General features: G+C 38.1%; 1 protein-coding gene across 1 annotated transcript; it reads left to right on the forward strand.

Moving 5' to 3' along the window:
* On the forward strand, positions 3,553–23,789 carry PTGES3 (prostaglandin E synthase 3). The gene is made up of 8 exons (XM_018048057.1): positions 3,553–3,957; positions 17,558–17,671; positions 17,822–17,891; positions 18,419–18,517; positions 20,003–20,092; positions 21,444–21,506; positions 22,363–22,387; positions 22,622–23,789. Coding segments are annotated over exons 1-8 (483 nt in total). The 5' UTR covers positions 3,553–3,955; the 3' UTR covers positions 22,642–23,789.

Here is a 25,205-nt window from a genome sequence, read left to right on the forward strand (position 1 = left end):
AGGATATGAAAAAGCTCAACATAAGACAGTTATTTTCTTACCCCTTTCTCTTACTGTTAAACCAGGCTGGCAGGGTATGTTTCTAGCAGGAAGATGTGATGGTATCAGAGATCATAAAGTAATTTAAGTTTAAAAAAAAGTAATTTATGATCATAAAGTAATTTAAGTTGGTATATGTTATGTTTACATCATGGGATATGTGATGTTTACATGTCATGTTGTCTCCCTTAAACTTTGACCAATTTCTTATACCCTATACCTAGAACAGATTACTACTTGCTCCTTTTCCTTTTATTTACAAAAGTTCTTGTCTTATTAGAAAACCCATTCATAAAACTGGACTTTTAAAAAAATGGCTCATGTCAATCTATAAAGTTCTCTCTTGCTATTAGTGACTGTGGACACTTAAACTCCAGCCTCAGAAAAATTCAGGGAAAAGATGGATGCTACAACTGAAACTGACAAATTCTTTGTGTTCCTTTTTACTGCTATTTTTAAAAATTTTATTTTTGGCTATGTTGGGTCTGTTTCTCTAGTTGTGGAGCAGGGGCTGCTCTCGAGCTGCAGTGTTGTACAGGCTTCTCATTGTGATGGCTTCTCTTACTGTACAGCACGGGCTCTATCTAGGCTTGGGCTTCAACAGTTGCAGCACATGGGGCTCAGTAGTTGTGGCACATGGGCTAAGTTGCTCCTGGGAACGTGCAATCTTCCCGGACCACGGATCAAACTGGTGTCCGCTGCAGTGGCAGATGGATTCCTAACCACTGGACCACCAGCGAAGTCCACTAGTTTGTTAAACTGGCGTGGGAATTCTTTTCTCTTGGAAGACTGTTAGGATCAAATTTGTGAAATAGGAGCTAATACCAACCATTCTCTGGTTTCTGCCAATTTGGGTTGCATATTTTTCTCGCCAGATCCCTGACACTATAGCTACACATCCTTGAAACTTGATTTTGTTCCCTACTAGATATAAAACTTTTCAGTGAATTTGAAAAATAGATCTGGTACAAATTGGGTCCCCATCAGTTAATAGATAAGCTGTATGCATGGATAATCCTGATTACAAGGTATTTGTGAAACTTCTGGGTGAGAAGCCATTTCCAGAGCTACACTAACGTGAAATCCCTTAAAATATGTACAATGGGGGTAGTAAATAAACTATAAAATACAATGCAATGGATTTGAATTTTCAAAAAATTCGTATGGAAGGCAATTTTCCCCATAGCACTTTCTTTTGACAATGGAAATTGCCAGTTGTTTCAGCTTGCAGACTTCCAAATGCTATCTTCAATTCCTCCATTTTCAGTTCATCTTATATGTTGGTGCCAAATTAATCTTTCTAGAACACAAGAGTGTTACTCCCCTTCAAAAAAAATCAATAGTTTCCCACTGTCAGAGAAATAAGTTGAAAACAATTAGCCTGCTACTCAGTGCCACCATTATCTGGTTGCGACCTACCTTCCCCCTATGCTCTGGACTACCTATGCCGAGGATTGGCCTGCAGCCTTCAGGCTGTTAATTTCTGTATGGCCTTCAAGAATGACTTTTACATTTACAAAGGATGGAAAAGAAAATAACGTGACACATGGACATAAAAAATTCAAATTTCAGCAGTTTTTTTAAAAATAGTCACTCTGGTTTTCTTATATATTTTCTGTGGTTGAGCTCATGCTACAATAGTAGAGTTCAAAAGTTCCAGTGCAGACCTTGCGGTCTTATCTGACCCTTTACAGAAAGTTTGCCAGTCCCACCAAGATCCACTTCTGTTCCCACCACTTAACCTATCAAGATCCCTCCCTGCCTGGAATGTACTACTCCCACTCGTTTCTGATGTCACCTCTGAGGATATCAAAGTAAAATTTTCAAAAACTTTCAAAACATGCTTCTCCCACAAACACAAAATCAAGATGAGCCAAGCATTAACTTAGACTTCCTTGGTGGCTCACATGGTGAAGACTCTGCCTGCAATGCAGGAGGCCCAGGTTAGATCCCTGATTCGGAAAAATGCTCTCTGGAGAAGGGAATAGCAACCCACTCCAGTATTCTTGCATGGAGAATTCCACGGACAGAGAGAAGCCTGGTGGGACTACAGCCCATGGGGTCCATAAAGTTGGGCATGACTGAGCAACTAACACTTACACTTAAGCATTTCCTCAATTCATTGAGGGACCCAGTAAGATGGTAAAGCTGGTTCCAAGGGGATTTGAGGGACTATTTATTTATGGGCACAAAAGAATTCAAATAAGGTTGCATGTTAAAACTGGATAGCGTCCCACAGAGCAATAAAACCCTAAATTTGGGGGTTACCTTTTCTATCAATCAGAAATTTGCAACTCAAGTAACTTCACAATGTTTGAGCTCTAATTATATAACAAGTAGCAAAGTTAAACACAGGTACCTTCTCTTAGATACTCATCCTTGGGCAGAGGTTAAACTATGTCCCAGAGTCAACTGAAAGGTCATTCATGCCTCCACTCATTTCCATGCTTTAGATCATCTTTTTTCATAAGGCCTCTCCTAACCCTTCGAGTCAATATCGTCCTCTCCTTTTATGCACCCATTATATTTTGTACTTCCATTATAGGACTCAAATATCTTGATTTGTGTGTGTACTCCGTTTTCCCCAACAAGTACTAGGCTCCGTAGAATCATAGTATATGATAGCTGGCGTTTAACCTCCCCTTTTACCGAGATTCGAGCAATGGGTCCAATCTCTGTAGCTCCCAACATCTGCCTTGCACAGAATATACACCAAGTCCTCAATGCTGAACATGCAAGCCCCCAAACACTTCCCAAGTCGACTGCACTTTCCTTAAACTTTATCTGCTAATGAACGGTGCACTGGTGTATGTCTCCCCTTGCTCCAGGGTTAACTGACCTTCTAGAGTAGACAAGGAACTGTGTTTTTTACCAACGCTCAAGATCCTAAACCAGTGCCTTACACAAACCGGCAGTTCCACAAATAACTGTTGGAAAAAGATGGGAGGGGGCCTATCCCCCAACTGATGTACCTGGAGACAGGAGTGTCCTAATCTCCCCATTCCTACAAACTTAAACGGCAAATAACCTTCCTGTCTCACCTATAGCACTAATTTCTCAAAGTAGGTGCAAATGCCGCGCGCAAAGAGTAAAAAGTTCCCCCTCAAAAGACCTCAAATTTTCGCTGCCTCTTTACAGGATCTCCAACCCTCAAAAAGATGGCGAGGTGGACCCAGGCCCTTAATTCAGAAGTTAGCCCTTCTCCGCAAATATGAACAGCAGAGGCTTCTGCGGTGCAGTTCCTCGGCGGACTGGTTTACTCTCTTTAAGAGGAACCGGACCTCCACTTCACTTTCGGAGACTCTGGGCTCCGCACCCTCCGCTTCGGCCTTTCTCCCGCGGTCAACGCGGCCGTTTTTCTGGGAGATAGTCCGAGGCGCGTGGCGCGGCGGTTAGCGGCCAACGGTTTTCCACCGCTAGGGGGGAGCGCGGGACGAGCGGCGGGAACCAGTCCGGCCAGAGGCTGTGGACGTAGGGCGGAGCCAGCGCCGGGAAGGATCGCGAAGGAGCTGGGAGGCCCCGCCCTTTCCGTAGATATCTCTAGAAAGCCGCGCAGGAGCCCGAAAACAAAGAGTGCGCACGCGCGGCGGCTAGGCCCGGGCATTTTGCTGCGTCACCAGCCGCCGCCCGGCCTCACCACCCCTCGCTCGCACGCACGCACGTTCATTCTCCGTCCTCGCGCCCCTTTTCCTACACTTTCCTCTTCTCTCCGACCGGAGGAGTCGCTCTCCCCGCGCGGTGCATTCTGGGGAGCCAGGTCGAGCCCGCCGCCGCCGCCGTCGCTTGAGGAAAGCGAGAAGAGGCCGCGACTGAGGAGAAGACGCCGGGGTCGCCACCGGAGAGGAGTCGCCTGCCCAGAAGCTGCCGCCGGAGAGGCCCGCCCACCCGTTCGCCCGTCCCCCTGCCCCGTTTCACGATGTGAGTGCGATACCTCGCCGAGAGAAGGTCGTCCGGGAGGGAGGCCGAGGCCGCGCGGGGGGCTGCCGGGAAGCCGTCCCTTCCCCTCCCCCTCTTTCGGCCCCCTCGGCTTTCGTCCTCGGTGGAAATCGTTCTTGCCTGGGGGTGGGAGGTTCATTATCCTAGTTCCGGTTACCGTTGGCGGGTGGAGGACATTTTTCCTCCGATGTCCGCTTTCCCCACCTCTATACTGGCCTTTGGCTTCCTTGTGCCGGAAATCCCACTTACCCCCCATCGGCCGGGCGGGCCGCTCCAAACTCTCGGTAACTTAGCCGTAGGCCTTAATCTCCTGTGAGCTTTTGACCACGCGGGCGCCCTGGAGGCGTGGACCCTGGTGGGCCTCTGCTGCGCTCCAGGGGCAGTTTGCCCCTGTCGCTCTGTGATGCTGGGGCTAGGCCCGGGGCCAAGTGCACCTGCGGTGGGTGCTACCACGAGGCTACTGGTGCTCGCCGTAGAGCACCACGCGGCCCTCCCCCGCGAGCGACAGGTACTTCCAGGCGACTGGAGGGAGGCCATACCTTCTTCGCAACTTAACTTCCCTCTCGGGTGTCGTGACTGCTTGAGTGTGGTCTTTCCAGACTTCCTCCTGACTCCAGTCTCGCTGAGTGAAGGTTGCCAAAACTCAATCGTGTCCTTGGCAGCGAGGAATTACCATTGAGCGGGGAGTTCTGCACGTGTTGGAGTCGAGAGATACTTGTGGACATTTTCTGTGTTCTATATTAAACTTCAGGCGAGCTTTCGTTATCTTGGCTTAATTCAAGGATGAAACAGGCATGTCATTACCTTGGCTCAAATTTGTTTACGTGAGGTGGCTAGATACTTAAGAAGTTTTATGATACAGGGAATCCTTGATGATTTTTAACCAAATGAGAATTCTTGGCACCGCCACTTTCAAGCCTTTAAATTTTTCTCAGGGAAAGCTTTACATTTTCAGATGTGAGAGTTTTTTGGCACTAAATGCTTCCTAAAAATTGCATATGGAGAGCAATTGAGGGGAACAGTTTTTATTCCTGGAAAAAATAATGCTCTTTCAGGGGTTTCCTTAATAAAATAATGCGGTGAGTATATTTAGTTAGACATCTAAATGGATATGGAAAAAAACACCAGAGCCAGTTAACGATAAGCCTTGAGAAGAACGCGTGTATTGTTGTAAAGTAATATGTTAGAATTTGGAAGGATTCCTCCACCCCCAAAAGTATATAATAGCTTTTAATCTACGTAGTTTGTGCTTTTACTCTAAGAAATCCGTATTCCAGATAATGTACAAGGATTGTCAAGTTTTAAAACTGAGAACATGAATCCTCACGTAAGGCCTTACCAACTTTTAATAGGTTAATGTAACCAAGCAAATCCTTTCACGAAGAAATAGTATGTTGAATATGGTTTGAAATAGAAACACTCTGGGAGGTCACATGAAATAGTTAAATAGGTAAGAGATTTAAGTATTTGTAAATAGATTAAGAGCTCGGGTAGTGTAACAATCACTATTTCTAAAAGCAGTCTGTCTGTAGTTAAGAATGCTACTTTCAAAATGAGTGTTTGGAGAGTCCAGGTAAATCTCATTCGTTTTAAGATAACTGCATATATACCCTCTCGCAAATTCTTTAGGATATCTTATTAATGATTGAATGAATTTACAAGGTGAGTATTAGGAGTCAGTTACTTGAGTTGAAAAAGACTTTCTAGTAAGAGTCCTAGGAAGAATCTTGGCTGATCAGGGTTCATTTTGTTGATGTCTGCTGGAAACATTGTTTTAGTTGTGGAGAAAGGTGTTTTTTGCCGGACATCTCAAGGGTTTAGGGTCTGCTTTTTATCACTTCTTAGCTCTTCAGTCGTCATTTCTGAGGTAAATTTCTTTCAAGTTTTTAAACTTTTGTCTAGTAGTTTGCATAGAAGTGAAGTCGCTCAGTTGTGTCCGACTCTCGGACTGTAGCCTACCAGGATTCTCCAGGCAAGAATACTGGAGTGAGTTGCCATTTCCTTTCTCCAGGGGATCTTCCCGACCCAGAGATCGAACCCAGGTCTCCCACATTGTAGGCAGACGCTTTACCGTCTGAGCCACCAGGGAAGTCATTCTCCTACCTTGGAGAAAGCTGGGAATTGAGGACCTCTCCTCTGTTTAAGACCCACCCCGCCGGGGTTGCTACTTTACTTTTTCTTTTTTAAGCTATTGTAGTTGGTTTTAATATCAGCTGGACCTATTAAGAGATGGAGTAAAATGTTCAGATTTGAGCTATTTGAAGTCACTCTTTCCAGTCTTATTATTACACTATCCAGAAATGTACTGTGACTATTGTTACCGTTGGGTAACATCGTACTTACTTTGCCATCATTCAGCTTTGTAAGATTGTTCCCAAAGTAAAATCCATCTGTTTTCAACCTCCGAAACAAGTGATAATAATGACCATACAGCATATGGTTAATGTCTATAAGCTAAGAGTAACTGATGTTGGCTTTTGTTCAGTGTTGATTTCCTAACCACTGTAACCTGGCAACTGGATTTTCTTTTTTTTCTCCTGTGTTTGCACTAGAAGGCAGTAGAAGCGAAGTGACAGATCACTTGAGTGCAGACCAGTATGTATTGTTAAGATTTCCCTTTTGAATTGTGTTAAAAGATCTTCTAGAAGCTGTATCATTGTGGAGTGGTTAGTGATAATTGCGTCCCAGGAAAAAAAACTTTTGTAATATCAACTGTTCAGACTCAATCTAGTTCTGAAACACTAAATTGAAAATTGCTGTATCTAGTGTATTTTAAAGTGTTATTATTTGCTGTGTAGATTGGCAGTAATAGATTTTACATAGAATCTGACTTCCCCAGAACACCTTTGAACTTTTGGTTTTCCAGGAAGATGCTAATACATCTTGTTGTATTCCAGAGCCAAATAAAACGTGTTGTTGTGGATTGTCTGTGCAATAGTTGATCTTCTCATGTACCCATACTTTATTGCTAGAAAGAGTTTATGTCAGGGCTCTTTCCACCTCAATATGCTTAATTATCTTTGTGTACTGAAAGGATGTAAGTCACAGAGGTGTTTTTTAAATTTTTAGTATTATTACAAGGTTTAGTTCTTCAGCTATGATTTGAACCTGGAATTTCTGACAAAGTTTTTTTTCCCCTACTTTATGAAAAGGGAGAATAATTTTCCAAGTGGTCCTTATATTTCCAATAAGGAAATGGCAACCCACTCCAGTATTCTTGCCTAGAGAATCCCATGGACAGAGGAGCCTGCTGGGCTACAGTCCATGGGGTTGCAAAGAGTTGGACATGACTGCGCAACTTCACTATCACTAACCACTCAGTTTTATTATTTAATATAACTGCTTCTATTAAAACCTTGCTACTTCCTGAGATATGAGGCTCTGAAATCTGTTACCTTGACCTTACTTCAGTTTTATTTATATGAAGAAAAATTAAAAATTTCACCTGGTTTGACGATGTTAAAAGGATATGAGCACACAAGTGGTAATGTGAGAAAGTCATAGAGTTGCTTGGAAGGCAGGCACGAAGTTGGGGCGGGAATAGTGTATTTAAGAACACATTCACCTTTATATTTTAAAGTAGTAATTACCAAAGAAAGGAACTAGCACAAAGGTTCGCTCACCCCTTGGTGTCTTGGTAGTGTTTCTGTTTTTGTTAACTGTTTGGGGGTTTTGGGTTGGTTAGTTTTTTAATGGTGCTGCTAGACCGCCAAATGGCGTAACCTAGCAGTTCTATTTATTAGGTAGTTGGATCCAAACAACTTAAAAGCTTTGTCCTAACAGCCTCTTAACTCTTTGGAAAACTAATACACATAAATTGCAAGGAAAATGTAGTTTATTGTATAACTATGGTTATTAATGGAAGGTGTCTGCCTTTTGTGCACTCTATAACTTGTTATACCTTGAAATCAGATTGGATACTTCCATCTCAATTCCTCACTGATTTTTTGTTTGTTTGTTTTTGGTTTGTTTGTTGTGTTATTTTGTTAGTTTTAAATTAGAACAGCCTCCAGAAATCCAGTTTTGCAAAGATGACACTTAGTGGAGAAAAAGGATATAGTGCAATCTACTGCTGAAACTGAGCTACTTGGTATCTTGACTGAAGCTGAGTATCGCTGAATTTCTTTTAAATTTGAAATCTTCTGTGACAGCTCTGTAAATTCTCCCATAGAGCTGTGATCCACCTTGGCACCCAGTTTGGGAATCACTGGACTTGCATGTATATTCAGATCACTTTTCCAGAAAGTTCTACATAGTAGTGCAACTGACATACAGAAGATCTGAAAATATGAGAAGCATAACAGGGTTTCTGTGAGCAAAGAATATGTGAAAGAGAGTTTGGTTTTAGATGTTTACAGGCAGGACTTTTGATAACACTTAACTAACTGGAACTGCTTTTTTTTCTTTTTTAGCAGAATATTCTTGTTTCCATATCATTCCTCACTTGATACAAACTGAAAAAGATTACAGTTTCTTTTTTTGTAAATGATAGGCCAGTTGATAGACTTAAAGTATCGGTTATTCTGAACTTCGGTGACATCTTATTTAAACTTTTTTTCCGTTTTCTCCTTTAAAAATTTTTTTTATTTATTTGTTCGGCTGTGCCTGGTCGTAGTTCCAGCATGTGGGAATGTGGGATCTAGTTCCCTGATCAGGGATGATAGAACCTCGGCCCCTTTGATTGGGAGCATGGAGTCTTAGCTTCTGGACTACAGGGAAGTCCCTGTAATTTTTCTAGATGTTTAAAAATATTCTAGGTATATTAAAAATGAGTGAGTCTAGTCTTTAAGAAGCTTTCCATTTACTAGAAATGTTTAGTTTATCCTCTAAACATAGAGTATATTTACTCCATTAAGTTCTATTTTTAAAAAAATTTAGTCTTCTGATTACTATTGTTGTATCTTAGAATTCAAAGTGATCTTTTAATTCAAACAAACGTTCCATTAAAAATGAACTCATGGGGGACTATCATTACTTCTGAATAAAGTATGTGAGGTTGTATGTCATAATGTATCTTACAGTTAAACACACAAATGAGTTACCTTTCAAAGTGGTAACCAACGCAAGTATCTTATGGTATATCACATATTTATGCTCTAAAAAAGATAAACTTTGGGAACACATGTAAGAACTAAAGATTTTAAAATTAAAAAAAAAATAAAAAAGATAAACCATAACTAGTAATGGATCTGAACCATCTATGCCCATGTTTCATAGAAGACTTTGGGGCTAAATGTCATCCAGCTTGAATGTGAGCTTCTTAAAGGCAGAGGATTTATCTCTGGACAGTTGTCTCTAGACAGTTCCTGGTATCGTGTTCAATAAATACTTGTTCATTGAATAATATTCAAACTCTAAATCTCTTAGCTATAAGGCTTGACTATATGAGGTTCTTGACAGTGAAGGTTGGGACTAACTCAGATCTTCTACAGCTGGTCCTGTGTTCTGCTATATCACATCTTTGGTCAAATTCAGCTGTATATCATATAGATTCAAAAGTAGATTGCTGGTCTCTAGTTGAAAGGTAAAGTTGGTGAGAGTCATCTATAGCTTTAGATTCTGTTAACTGAGACTTTGCTGTATTTGGGGAAATCTGGAAAAGAAGTACCACCAAAGGAGTATATACCCTCAAATTACATTTGACTTGTTTGTGAGCCCTTTATTAGGGAAATGTTTATTTTGGGAATATTTATTAGTAACAAATTGATCAGACTGATCTTTCTCTTAATTAATTGAGTGATTACCATAGATTCTCTTTTAAGAGACTCTGCCCTTTTCTTCTCCCCTCCAATTTTTTTCACATCCAAAGAAATTGGCCTTTCAGTAAAAAAGTAATACTTTTTTGCTTGATTAATTTCTATATGTGCCCATCAGTTGAAGATAAAACCTAATACATTTTTAATTTTTTTTTTTTTTTTGGCTGTGCTGGGTCTTTGTTGCTGCATGGGTTTTTGTCTAGTTGCTACCAGTGGGAGGGCGGCTACCTAGTTGCAGTGCCCGCAGTTTTCCTTGCAGTGGCTTCACTTGCTGGGGAGCGTGGGCTCTAGGGCACGTTGGGCTTCAGTAGTTAGGCTCTCTAGCTCTAGAGCACAGACTCAATAAAGTCTGCACAGGCTTAGTTGCTCTGTGGCACGTGGGATCTTCCCGGACCAGGGATCGAACCTGTGTGTCCTGCATTGGCAGGCAGATTCTTTACCATTGAGCCACAAGGGAAGCCCAGATTTATCTTTTCAAAATGTACTTACTGCTTTGGCTGTGCCAGGTTTCAGTTGTGTCTAAGTTTTCACTGTGGCATGCAGGATCTTTAGTTGAGATGTGTGGTATCTAGTTCCCTGACGGGATTGAACCTGGGTCCCTTGCATTAGGAGCATGGACCATCAGGGAAGTCCCAAAACTTAACACATTTAACGATATTTGTTTAATCACAAAGATTATTGTCATTTAGTGTGTGCTCGTATCACATTTTTCAAGGCCTTTAAGTACTTTTACAAAAGTAGAACATTTTTTGTTTTGTTTTTTTGGCCAAGCTATGCCGCACACAGGATCCTGACCAAGGAATGCACCCATAACCCCTGCATTGGGAAAATGGCATCTTAACCACTGGACCACTAGGGGAAGTCAGTGGTGCATCCATTGTTTTAAAGGGAGAAATGCTCTTCCCTGAGAGCTCAATGGTAAGAATTTGCCTGCAGTGCAGGAGATGTGAGTTCGATCTCTAGGTTGGGAAGATCTTCTGAAGTAGGAAATGGCAACCCACACCGATGTTCTTGAATTGAAAATCATGAACAGAGGAGCCTGGTGGGCTACAGTCCATGGGGTTGCTAAAAAGTCAGACATGATTGAGCAGCTAAGCAACATATGTATACTTAGAGCTGATTCATGTTGTAAGGTAGAAACCAACATAACATTGTAAAGAATCATTCTCCAATTTAAAATGAGGAGAGAAGTGCTTATTGTTTTCCTACAAGCCATAGTTACGATGAACCAGATTCTAGTATGCTAAAAGCAGTATTTGGGAACAAATGTGGTTTCCACTGTCATTCTAAGACAAGCTAAGAAATTTTAGTCAAAACTACAGAGGAGAATTTTAGGTAATGCAAATTTTAATTGCTCAAATTGACATAGCCCTAAATATTGAACTTGAAAATACTTGTCAGAACAACTTGGAATGTCCCACTTCAGGGATTTTGGGTGGTGTTGTAATTAGTGGCTTATTTACATAATGTATAGAGAGATGAAAAAAGTTTTGCATCTATGTTAGTATTAAAAAATGGATTAATAGACTTGAATGGTAGTACGGGATTTTGCCAGGGTTTGTATAAGACTAGAGATAAATCTAACATAATTAAGATGCTAGAGTTTAAAATCAGCCTTTCTCTGGGTTAATAGGAAAAAAGGGTGATGTGATATGATCCTCACAGAAGACAAAAAGGATTTCATAAACACTTGGTTTGCCTTTCAAGTGAGTGAATATGTGTGTCTGTTACTATTTAGGTTAAGGGTAGGATTTCCTCTTGTATTTTCTGATGGTTTAGATCGGGGTCACTTGGTAACTATTAGGCTTTACAGGCCATGAGTATCCCTGTCTCACATTCTTATTTTTTCAACTCTTAAATATTACAAAAGTTAGGACTTCCCTGGTGGCTCAGTGGATAAGAATCCACCTGCAATGCAGGGGACATAGGTTCAGGCCCTGGTCCAGGAAGATTCCACATACTGTGGAGCAACTAAGCCTGTGCACCACAACTGCTGAGCCCATGCTCTGCAACAAAGAGTAGTCGCGCTCACAACTAGAGAAAGCCTGCACAAAGCAATGAAGACCCACACAACCAAAAATAAATAAATAAATAATTGACATACATACATATATATATACACACACCAAATGGCTCCTGGGCCAACCTCTGATTTGGATCATTTGATTTTGCTTTTCTTATCTGGTAAATGATCATATTAGATTGTTAGCGCTGCCATAGCAAAGTACTAGAGGATGGATGATTTAAACAGTAAAAATTTTTTCCTTAAAATTCTGGAGAGTGGTTCAAGATCAAGGTGTCAGAAAGGTTGGTTTCTTTTGAAGCCTCTCTACCTGGCTTGCAAATGGCCTTCATCTATCTTCACAGGGTCTTCCCTCTGCAATGGTCCTAATCTTTTGTAAAAAATTAATGTATTTTTAAAATTAATTTTATTGAAGTATAATTGCTTCACAGTGTTGTGTTTGTTTCTGCTGTACAGCACAGTGAATCAGTTACGTATACCTATATCCTCTCTTTAGATTTCCTTTCCATTTAGATCACCACAGTTCCCTGTGCTATTCAATAGGTTCTCATTAGTTGTCAGTTCTATATATAGTAGTGTGTATATGTCAGTCCTAATCTCTCAATTCTTCCCACTCCTCCCTTCTCTGCTTGGTAACCATAAATTTGTTCTCTACATCTGACTGACTCTCTCTGCATTGCAAATAAATTCTTCTGTACCATTTTTCTAGATTCCATATATAAGCGATATTATATATTTGTTTTTCTCTTTCTGACTTCCCTCTGTATGACAAACTCTAGGTCCATTCATGTTTCTACAAATGGTGTTATTTCATTCCTTTCTACAGCTGAGAGTAATATTTCATTGTATAGACCTATCACATTTTCTTCATCCGTTCCTCTTATGTATGGACATTTAGGTTGCTTTATTGTAGCTATTGTGATCTCGTACAAGGACATTAGTCATACTGCATTATGGTCCACTCTAAGACCTCATTTTATGTTAAAGGCCCTGTCTCCAAATACAGTCACATGAGGTTTAGGACTTAACATAGGAATTTGGGACACAATTCAGGCTGTAACAATGATGTAAATCTAGATTACTGAATGTGAATTCAAGGAAGGAAGAAAGATTCTCCCTGATTCCTTTGTCCTTGATATGAACAGAAACCGAAGAGTTTATGTACTTGGTTTTTGATAGAGCTGCCAGGTCACCAGTGGTGGTCCTCCTCCATTACTATAGGTTCTTAATGCATAACACCACTTTAAGAAGGTGAACACTCTACTTTAACATGGTAAACGGTACTGTTAACTATTTCAGATTACATTGTTAAATTGGCTGGAAAAGCGTGTTTACCAGTACTGAAATAGCCATTGGTAAACATGCTGGGAGAAGAATCTTCTCATTAATCAGGTTAATTCAACATTGTAAGTCAACTTGGGCCAATAAAAATTCATTTTCAAAAAATCTGGGTAATTGTTTTTAGTGCTACTACAGGAAAGATAGAATACTACAATGAATTCTTCAGAAACCCATTATTCAGTCCCAACCTTTACCAGTACAGGTATTCTTATTTTATCTACCCCCCTCTCTTTTCCCCAGTGGATTTTACATTGAAAATACCAGACATGTTCCTTTAAATAAGGAACATCTGCAATCTGGATACCTTTGACAACAGGCAATTCTTGTTTACCAAAACAACAATTTCTAAAACTTGAAAATAAATGACAATTGGGCAGTAAATCCTAAACAGATCTTCTGGTCTGTAGCTATTACAGTCTTTGTTGTTTTGTGTCTTAATTGAATGGAAAGGATTGATTTTTCTTTTTAAATAAATTTCGCCATTAGATTATGTTGCTCTAAAGAAACAAACCATTCTGTGTCAAAACCATTTAATATCATTTTTCTAAAGTATGAAAATAACCCATCTACACTTAGCAGTTTGAACATTTAGCAGGTCATTGCCATGTAGCTTTCTCTCTCCTCCTTTTTTTCCCTTAATTATTTTAAAGCAAGCCTCATGTACTTCTCTTTTAATATTGAGTGCTTTTTTTTTTTTTGGTAAAGCAGTGCCTTTCACACCTAACAAAACTACCAGTTTTCACATTGTCTAATACTCTGTCCATATCTAGGACAGGTTTCCACAGTTTCGGGAATATTTTCTTTATATTCAGTTTGAATTGAGATGCATACCAGATGTACAATTTGTGCTTGTTCGATAGTTCTTAGGTCTCTTTTAATCTAGAACAGTTAAGTTCTAGATTGGAATGAATCATGTTGATCAAATCAGGAGGTAAATGTCTGGTTGTCCAACTTTTGGTGATGCTGAGATCATAAATTCTTAATCTGCTATTCATCTAATCATTACTCATGGTCCTATTTATTGATGAATAACTGCCAAATCAGTATAAAGATTGAAAAATGGTGATTTTATTTTTTGTTTTCGCCTCTCACATTTTATTCCACACCAGAGCTAGAATTCTGTAAGGAAGCTTCCTTCATGAAATGGTCTTATTCAGGTATCATTAATAAAGATTCATAAAGAGGACTTCCCTGGTGGTGCAGTGGTAAAGAATCTCTGCCAGTGCAGAGGACGTGGGTTCTATCGCTGATCTGGAAAGAGTCCACATGCCACAGGGCAGCTAAGCTTGTGTGTCAGAACTGCTGAGCCTGCATTCCACTAGAGCTAGAAGTGGAGCCTGCACACCCTAGAACTTGCACTCTGCAACAGGAGAAGTCTGAGCACTGCAACTAGAGAGTAGCTCCCACTCACTTTCTCAAATAGAGAAAGCCTGAGAGCAGCAGTGAAGACCCAGTGCAGCCAAAAGTAAAATATAAATGGATAAACAAAATTTAAACATTCATAAAGGGAAAAGAGGATAGATGCCTGTTCTTTCTTCTCAGTTGCCTTTTTGTAAAGAATTGGAGCTGTATTATCTGGTAATCTAGAATTGTGGATAGTTTTTAAATCAATATAAATTTGGAGTATTTATAGTCGGTGTATTTGGATCAGTTTGCAGTCATTCTTTCAAATTGTCACTGGCCAAGGAGAGAGAGACCATACTTTTTTTGCCTGAAGTGGGCAAAACATTGTTTTTATTTTTATTTCTTTAAATTTTGGCTGCGCTAGGTCTTCGTTGTAGCATGTGGCCTCTTTGCTGTATGCAGGCTTCTCATTGCAGAGCCCTGGGCTCAGTAATTGCAGTTAGTGGGCTTAGTTTCCCTCAGTCATATGGGATCTTAGTTTTCCAGCCAGGGCTCAACCCAGGTCCCCTTCAAAGGGAGATTCTCAACCACTGGATCATAGAGAAGTTCCGACATATTAATGACCAAAGATATATTAATTTGTTTTATTGTTTAGTTCCTAAGTCATGTTTGACTCTTGGGACCACCATGGATTGTAGCCTGCCAGGCTCTGTCCATGGGATTTCCCAGGCAAGCATACTAAAGTGGGTTGCCAATTCCCTATTCAGGGCATCTTCCTAGCTCTGGAATCAAACCTGCATCTCCTGCATTGGCAAGCAGGTTTGTTACCACTGAGCCATCTGGGAAGCCCAAACATTTGTTACCCAAACATTATTGACCAGAGATGTTTAAATATTCACTTATATAACAAATTTCCAGCCACTGATGTTTTTGCGAAAATTCCCTAGTCAGTAATGAGTTAAGTTAACAAGTAATAAATATTTTCCGTTATAGAGCAAACATGGGGGGAATTCCTTCTCAGTCCAGGGATTAGGACTCCTGGTGCTTTAATTGTTGAAGGCCCATTTGATCTATGGTTGGGAAACTAAGATCCCACAAGCTGCATAGAAAGAACCAAACATGTTACCACATATTGAGAAAGCTGTTTTGGCAAGAAAATGAACTAGAGGTAATGTGTGGCCTATTGGAACCTATTAATAAACTCCTAAACCATTTATTTTATGTACATTGACATGGTAACATAGAAATTGTGGTTTTTATTTTTAATTTTTTTAGTCCACAGAAGTTTGGTTCTTTTTCAAAGTGAAGTCGCTCAGTTGTATCCAACTGTTAGCAACCCCATGGACTGTAGCCTACCAGGATTCTTCATCCATGGGATTTTCCAGGCAAGAGTACTGGAGTGGGTTGCCATTTTCTTGGTATCGAACTAGGTCACCCAGACGGTAGGCAGACGCTTTACCGTCTGAGCCACCAGGGAAGTCATAGACATTTTTCAAAGACATTTTTAAATCCCACCCAAGTCTGCCAGTAGATGCCTAAAGAAATAGCTGTTACTCTTGCTGATTTGTTGGTATTTCAGCTTTGGAAATTGCTGTTTATATATTTTTTTAAAATATTTATTTGCCTGTGCTGGATCTTAGTTGTGGCATGTGGGCTCCCTAGTTGTGGCTTGTGGAATCTAGTTCCCTGACCAGGGATCAAACCTGACCTGCATGCGGAGCTTGGAATCTTAGCCAGTGGACCACCCGCCATTTATAACTTTTAATTTCAGAGCTGATATCAGTGTTCCAGAGTAGTGTGTGGCAACTAGTTTAACCATTACACAGGTGTAATCATTGTGTAAAAATGAGCTGTGGCTGTAACGTTTTAGAACTTGAAACAGTTACACCTTAGGATTGGGAATTTCGGAAGCAAACAATTCCTTTATGTTGAGTTGATTTATGAATAGTGTTTGAAGATATAACTAATTTCTTTAAAAGTTTTGATTTGAAGTTTTGGGTTTATAGAAAAGTTTAAAAAATACAAATAATTCCTGTAACTTTGATTTTTAGATGATCAAAGTGGCACATACTTATTTTTAAAAATTGCACCCAAAATGGAAAATAAATGGTTTTTAAAATAATTGGAACAGTTAGGATCAATATGGCTCTATTTCCTTTCTTTTCTCTTTCTGGCTCATGCTTTACAGGCAAGTGCTGTTACTCTGCCTGTTCTTCGTGCGTGCATGCCTGCGTGTGTGTGAGAGAATTCTTGAAGTTTTTATGAGTGTGTAAATATTTATCGAAGTAACCTGTCTTGGTCTTGAAGATAACAAAAATTTTATTTATCACATGTAATCTTGTGTGTGTGTGCAGTCAGTATTGTCTGATTCTCTGTGACCCCATGGACTGTAGCCCACCAGGATCCTCTCTCTATGGGATTTTCCAGGCAAGAATACGAATTGGGTTGCCATTTCCTGTTTCAGAGGATCGTCCCTACCCAGGCATTGAACTCATGTCTCTTGCATCTCCTGCATTGGCAGGTGGATTCTTCACCCCTAGCACCACCTGGGAAGTGGTTATAATCTTTACTGCCTGTTAATTAACTATATTTGACTGTATTTGCTTCTAGCAGATTTCTAGCTATATTTAAAACATAATTTTTAATGATGAGTAGAGCTTTAGGCAGAACTTTGAAATACTGTCATTTCTCATACTTCTAAAAAATTCCCCCCCCAGTTTCTCGAATTGTAAGTAGTAATGTTGCATACTATATTTCATATGACAATGGATTAGTTCTTTTAAATCCTGTGAAGTTGAATTTTTAAGAGCAGGGCTGTAAAGAAGTAGCACACAAATTTTAACAGGGCTACCTAAATGGTTAACTCCATTGAACATTTTGGTCTTATGTTTTAAAATCTCTTCCTATGAGGAAACAGTATCATTGCATTTTAACCTGAAATGCACCTGTTAGGAAAAAACATATTAATAGTTCACATTTGAAATTGTAATATATTGCCTCAAAATAACACTCTGATGGAGAATGGAAGTATGTTACTTACATGCTAAATTTCAGAGGTTATGTAAATACCCACTTAGTGAATTTCAGCTTAACTTTGTCTAATTTTATCTTATTATAGGCAACCTGCTTCTGCAAAGTGGTACGATCGGAGGGACTATGTCTTCATTGAGTTTTGTGTTGAAGACAGTAAAGATGTTAATGTAAATTTTGAAAAATCAAAACTTACATTCAGGTAAATTACCATTTTTACATCCTTGGGTGAAAAACTTGTTTCCGACAGCTTGAATAGCTTTGGTTTGCTTGTTTTGTGTTTTCTCTGAGGTTATTACTAATCTTTACCTCTTTGAAGAGACTCATTTTCCCCCTCCTTTTTTTTGTACAGTTGTCTTGGAGGAAGTGATAATTTTAAACATTTAAATGAAATTGATCTTTTTCACTGTATTGATCCAAATGTAAGTAGTTTTGAAACTTTAATCCCCCCCAAAATTTAAATTTAAATTGTGAGGAAATGGACATAATTTAAATACTCATTTTAGAGATGAATATTAATTCTTAACAGTTCAGAAGCTAAATATAGTTACATGGTTTGCATTGTTTTCCATCTTGTAACTACTACTTTGCATATTATTTTTGTTATCAATGTTTAGATTCAGGACAGTACTGTCTTTTTTAACCTTTTTAAAATTGCAGTGTAGTTAATATAATGACAGTACTCTTGATGCTTGTTTTATTTAAGCATAGATGTAGCTAAGTATGTTCTATGCTTACACCATGTTTACTAATTTTTTTTAAACTTTTTATGCTATTCACCTTGTTCAGGGGAGGCAAAAAATGATACTTTCGCTATTGGATAGCTTATGAAATCTTCAGTAGCCTAGATGTTTCAGGGTGTAGGGAAAGAAATGACACCAAGCAACTTTGTATCCTATATTGATACTAGAGAGTTATAACAGTGTGAAAACATTTATTTTTGTTTTAGGATTCCAAGCATAAAAGAACGGACAGATCGATTTTATGTTGTTTACGAAAAGGAGAATCTGGCCAGTCATGGCCAAGGTTAACGAAAGAAAGGGCAAAGGTAGGTTTCTTTTCCTTTTTTTTGAAAGTTAGGTATTTTAAAATAATTAAAGATACATTGACATCAAACTAAAAAGTTTCTGCCCAGCAAAGAAAACCACCAAGATGAAAAGACAACCTACTTAATGGGAAAATATATTTACAAATCATGTATCTGATAAAAGGTTAATATCTAATGTATATGAGGAACTCCTACAATTCAGCAACAAAAATCCAATTAAAAAGGGGGCAGACTTCTGCTATACTCCAATATAAAATAAAAATTAAAGAAAGGAACAGGTAGAGCAGTTCCCTGGTGACCTAATGATTAGGATTCCAGGCTTTCATTGCCTTGGCCCAGGTTCATCATTAATTATTAGAGAAATCCAAATTAAAACCACAATGAGATATCATCTTCTAACTGTTAGAATGGCTGATGTCAAGAAGGCCAATAAGAAATGCTGTTGTTGGGATTATAAACTGATGTAGCCACTATGGAAAATAGTATAGAGATTCTCAAAATATTAAAGAGTAGAACTACCATATGATCTAGGCATTCCACTTCTGGGTATTTATCTGAAGAATATGAAAAAACTAGTTGGAAAAAATGTGTGCCATCTCTATTCATTGCAGCATTATTTAAAATAACCAAAATATGGAAGCAGCCAAAGTATCTATTGATGAATGAATGGTAAACTCGTGTGTGTGTGTCTGTTCAGTGGATTAGTATTTTGCCATTTTAAAAGAATGAAATCTTGCCATTTGCAGCAACATGGATGGACCTTGAGGGTAATAAGTAAAATGAGTCAGAAGGAAAAAGACAAACCTAGTTTTAAAAAATACAACAAACAAAACTAAAAGACACATACAGAGAACAGATTGATGATTACGAGCAGGGGAGGGGGAGTTGAAGGGGTAGATAAAGGGGTACAAGGAGTCAGTTTTATAGTGACAGACAATAAGTGGACTTGGAAGGTACTCACTTTGTAGTTGTATACAGATGTCAAGTGACAATGTTATACACCTGGAACCGGTATTTTTAAAAATTGGTATGAGGAATTATAGTGTGTTTATTTCATGGCATATTTCTATTAAGGCCCTGTGTTCCATATGCTTTTCTCTACTTTGAGATTTATTAGTGTCAGTACCGAGGGTGGTCAGAATAAGATCAGTCTCTAATTGATGCAGGCTCTTTTGCATTCAAGAGAAAGACTTAAAGGTATAAATTACTGAAATATCAGATCAGAGTATATCATGGTGGCATTTAAAAAATAATGTTAATTGATTATCTGAATTTGAATAGTTTCTATTAGTGAATTTTTTTTAAAGAAAAAAGGTTTCTGACAACTGAGACTCCATGAAACTATATTTACTAATATATATTGCATTTGATTGACTGATTTTTCTAGTCTATTCTTTCTTTGTGCTGATTCCATGCCTTGCTAGTGAGTATGAACTCCACGATTCAATAATCTAATCAGAGGGTGATATTTGTGTTGATCTATAGCTTAATTGGCTTAGTGTGGACTTTAATAATTGGAAAGACTGGGAAGATGATTCTGACGAGGACATGTCTAATTTTGATCGTTTCTCTGAGGTAAGTTCTTTTAAATGCATTCTTCCACCTCCCTGTCAGTATACTTCTTTCTAGGCAGTTTAATTTGGTTTTAAAGGCCTAGTGATATGTAAGGACCTGCATTACTTTACTTTCAAGACTGTTTTTTTTTACAAGTTTTTAAAAATTAGTGTCAAGTTCTAAAGTTGATGTGTAAGGGAAAATAAACTATATGGTCAGTACAACAGCTAATTTTTACTGTTTCTTTGAAAAAAAAAAGTTAAAAAGTAAGTACCCAATTTCATGTGTGCAGTTGCTTATTTAACATCTCTCATATGGCTCTAGCACCTTGATTTCAAAAGAGAGAAGGGAGAAATGATATTCATTCTCCTAAACTGTGCTACTCCTTACCTGTAGTAATTGGTGCCACCATTTACCCAGATGTGCACGTCACAACTTTTAACAATCTCCTAAGTAAACTCTTAAATGTATTCAGTTCTGCATCTATTGCCATTGCATCTTGACATCTAGTATTGCACTTTGGAGCCTTCTGAGTATTTTTCCTGCTCAAAGAATCTTAACCAGTATTTAGTGTCTTCAGATGTAGGAAAACTTCACTAGTTACTCATATTATTTGAGAGTAGATGCTCAGGATTTTTATACTGAAAGGTTTTTGAGTCAGTATCTTTTTAAGACCCCTTCTAACTCTGAAGTTCAGGTAAGCATGTGTTTTTGAAGTTCCATATGAATTATTCAGTCTGCTTATTTATACCTCTTTACGTAATATATTGCAGTTCTTATTCTCTGTTGGGTCCAATTTAAGTATATAAGAGTATTTTACACAGCCTATATGTTTTCTTTCAAGGATTATGTTTATTTTCTGATTTTAACTTAGTTACTGGTGTTTAGCTAAATTCAGTATTCAAGGCTTTTATACAAACTAATCAGCCCAAAGGACTTTTTTAAGTTACCGTTGATTCTTCACAATATTTAAAACTACAATGAGAATACCATAATACACACACCACTTAGTTGAACATACAAAACTTAACAACTAAAAATAATCCCATTCTTAGTCACCAGAGGTACCTGCTGTTCAGGATTGTGGTATTTAATTTCTGCATCATACATATGTGTCTAATTGGATGAATTTTTAAAATTTCACTTTTCTTCAATGAGAACTTACTCTTAACTTCCTACTACAGTTTCAGGATTTTATGTAATTACATAAAATCTAGCTTTTCCAGAAAGGAAAGTACCTAACCTATAGTTGAATATTTTTTTAATTGGTGTAAATCTATGGCAGAGCTAAGGTTTATTCTGGAGTGTGCAACCTAATAATTAGGGCTTAATTTAACATCATTTTTAAAACTAATTTTTACACTTCGAATAGATGATGAACAACATGGGTGGTGATGAGGATGTAGATTTACCAGAAGTAGATGGAGCAGATGATGTAAGTCTATAAATTCTTTTCTATGTTTAATAAAATAATAAGAAACAATGTATTTACAGGTTGTTTTATATAAATCAAGACTGCTTTTTTTGCCACTGGTTGGTTTTTTTCCTAAAAAATATTACAGGGAAAACCAATTCTTTTAGAAGTCTTCATTTTAGAGCGATGGATACCTACTAGGAATCAGGTGTCCCATGGATCATTCTTAAAGGGACCAGAGTTATAGTTCAGAATAATCTTTGTGCAGAGACATATACCTTATTCAATTAACAGTTTAGGGAATATTTTGACAAAGTTAAACAGGTTTTAACAGCAGGATGGTCAAAGAGACATATAGTAAACAAGTGGATGTTGTGAATCTGTAAGGATATACTGGTCCACTCTTCTCAAAATTTTCCCACCTGGCATCCTGTTAACATCTTTAAGAAAGTTTTTCAATCTAGTTTGGAAAATATTTATTTAAATAGTTCAACAATTAGGATTAGAGTTCATTGTCTTCTGTCATTCCAGTGGTCTTCATATTGAGCCATTTTTCTCTTGCATTAAATGCCAAGAGAGAAAAGAAACCATTTTATAGAAAAATTCATTTTGATTAGTAGAAAGGAATTCAAAGAATGGGCTCGATTCCCTCCAAAAGGCACACATCTTATAGGAAGATATATCCTCAGCTGTACATACTATTCATCTTAAATAAACCTGTTTTTAAGTCCATTGATAAGTTCATGAGATGAATGTAACCACATGTCTCTGCTACTTTGGTCAAAAGTATAGTGCTTCAACTTTTTAAGGCAAACTGTTCAGTTAGCGGAGGAGTATTTGATAATTTGGTTGAAATTTTTTGTTTCTCTTTCTGCAGGATTCACAAGACAGTGATGATGAAAGTAAGTATCTTTGTAAAAATAAATCTGCACAGAGATATTTCACATCAAAGACCAAACTCTTAAAATAGAGAAGTTACTTGTTTAAAATTCTTAGAAGATCCGTGATTATGGAAGATACGTGATTATTTCTTTATGGCCTCTAACAAACAGCTAAAGCAACAATTTGAATGATTCAAAAGTTGTTGGGTTATTATCCTCTTGTAATTTTTACTAATCTTTCAAAAATCTTTTCAGAAATGCCAGATCTGGAGTAAGGGATATTGTCATCGCTGGATTTTGAGAAAGAAAAATAACTTCTCTGCAAGATTTCATAATTGAGAGAATTCCTGAGTTGATAGCTCTAAAGGCAGATGCTGTATTTGCCTCCTTTAACCCATTTTTCAACCTGTTTGTTTTTTTTAAGGCTTCACTAAGGGTTGATATGTACCATTGTATGGGGCAGTTTTAAGTCAGCTAAGGCAATAACCTTGTGCATGAACATTTCCCAGATTTCCATGATGCTGTTGAGGTCCTAGGCAATTGACACAGCAGTTGTGATAAATAAAAATCTCACCTAAGTCTCCTTTACTCATAACTTAGATACTGACATGATAGGAAGCTCTCTGGTTTAGGGAAAGTAACTAAATTTTAGATTATAGAACATGGACTCAAAAGTGGCTGAAAGAATTGGTTGATACTTTTAAACTGGTAACATGTTATTCCTCTGCCATATCCTTCAGGATTGTTCCACTAAAGTTTTATTTTTCAAAAAATTTACTTCACATTATTGTATGTAAGTGATCACTTGTCAGTGTTCCAGATGTATCTTAGCTAAAACTAGTGAATGCCCTAACTTAGATGGTTTTGAAGCCTGTACATTTGGTATTGTTTGACCCTTAAACTTTTACATCTCTTAGCATGGAGGACGAAGAAAGGCTGTACATTGTTGCTTGAGAGTCTGTACATTTAGACCAAATTTGTATTTGCACTGTCAGTATGGCAAATGAGTGGAAAAAAATGTTAATACACTATTGGATTTTTTTATTCCTTTTTTTTTTTTGGATTCAGCGTGTACCTGGGCTGAAAACCTCAATTTATGTTCATGACAGTGAGGATTTTTTTTAATGTCTACATTCTTTCTAATAAACTGTTGGAAGACTTCTTGGCTATCCTTTCAAGTGTCTGGTTTACTGTAATTTCATGTATTGCCATTTACTGGAATGGAGTTTTTATTTTTACTTGAGGAAGAATTTGGGAATATTCCTCTGTTTGGGGGAAACAAAGGCTTGCTGTAATGTCAGAGAAAACCTTTTAAAAGTGGATCTGTAATAGAAAATTGTAGATGCACTTTGCAACAATTGGAAAAGAAAGTGTTGTGATTTGATTGAAATAAAACTAAATGTGTTGTCCTCCTCTAAATCTTTGAGCTTTTGCATTTTGGCACTTTTTATTCCTTCCAGCTTCTGTGTATTTGTCATAGCATAGAAATGCTTCATATTTCAGTACTTTCTCATGTCAGACACTAAGGACCTTTGTTATAGGCAGTGTTAAACATGCTGGGGGCAGGGAATACAAAGATAAATCCTTCAGGTAATTGTGTAATTGTATACGCAGGGAGCACACATCACAAGCTAAGCCTTGGGACAAATAGTGAAAAGAAACTAGGGAAATGGCAGATGTAGTAATAGGTATGGATAGAGTATTGTGGGGATTTAGAAGGAAAAACACAGCCTTTTTTCTTTCCTTGTTAAGTATATAATTGTTTCAAATGAGATACTCAAAGCCATTTTCTTGAAATGGTACAAATAGAAAATCTTACTAGAGACCGGGCAATCAGCTCTTTTGTTACATTGGTCCTCTTATGGGAATGCAGTTTTTCTTCAAAGCCTTAGTTTTTTCCACATTAGGTATGTTTGGACTTCTGTACTTCTAGAAAATTATTTTAAACTTGGTCTCCTTTCTCTGGAGCATGCCAGAGGTATCAGTATGATTGATAATGTACTGCTTCATAGAAAAACTTTAAATTAAAAAAAAATACCCTCTAGTTTTATTCTTGCAAAGAATTATTTTTATATGTTCTGGAAGTTAGTGAGTCATTAATGATTTATTGGCTTAATGCCAGCCATTGGGCTACAGTATTAAAATATAGCATGATGGATTTCTAATTCCATCCTGTTAAGATTTTTTCAAACCTGCTTTGTGTTCAAATACTATAGTGGGATTTCAGTAATGCTTATTGCTGTCAGGTATGAAGGCCTCTCAGTGGTATCTGACCCCTCTTTAAGTTAAAAGGATATCATGCCAAAAGGTGAATTGACAGGCCAGAACTTAAGGAGGACTATTTGGCCTTGCATTGCAAATCTGAACCATGGCTTCTTTTGCCTTAAAGAATCACTGGGGAGAGGATCATTTGGTGAATTTAAGCTTGGATAAGGGAGATGGCATGTCACCATTTGGCTGTTGTGACGTGATAAAGATGGCTATATTCAACTTCCTGAACTATAAAGTTACCTTCAAGGAAGAAAGGAAAGTGATAGTTGCTACAGCTTACGTTTTATTTACCCGTTCAGTTCTTTGCAGGTTTTTTTTTTTTTCTATTTAGCAGGAGTTCTTTTGACATGTGATAATGAACTTCACCTGTATGTGAATATCAGCTGCTGTTCCCCTTTGCTCTCCCAGTATTGTACTAACCCTTGAGAACATAAAGGCTGAGGAGGATAGGGTAGGCAGGTTTGTGTAAGGCCTACTCTTAACTCCCAAATTATTCTACTCTGATAGGCATTCATACTTGATAATAGATAGGCATTCATACTTGATAATAGTCGGTAATCTCTTCAGG

Source organism: Capra hircus, chromosome 5 (assembly GCF_001704415.2).
Source record: "Capra hircus breed San Clemente chromosome 5, ASM170441v1, whole genome shotgun sequence".
In the NCBI taxonomy this organism is placed as follows: Eukaryota; Metazoa; Chordata; class Mammalia; order Artiodactyla; family Bovidae; genus Capra; species Capra hircus.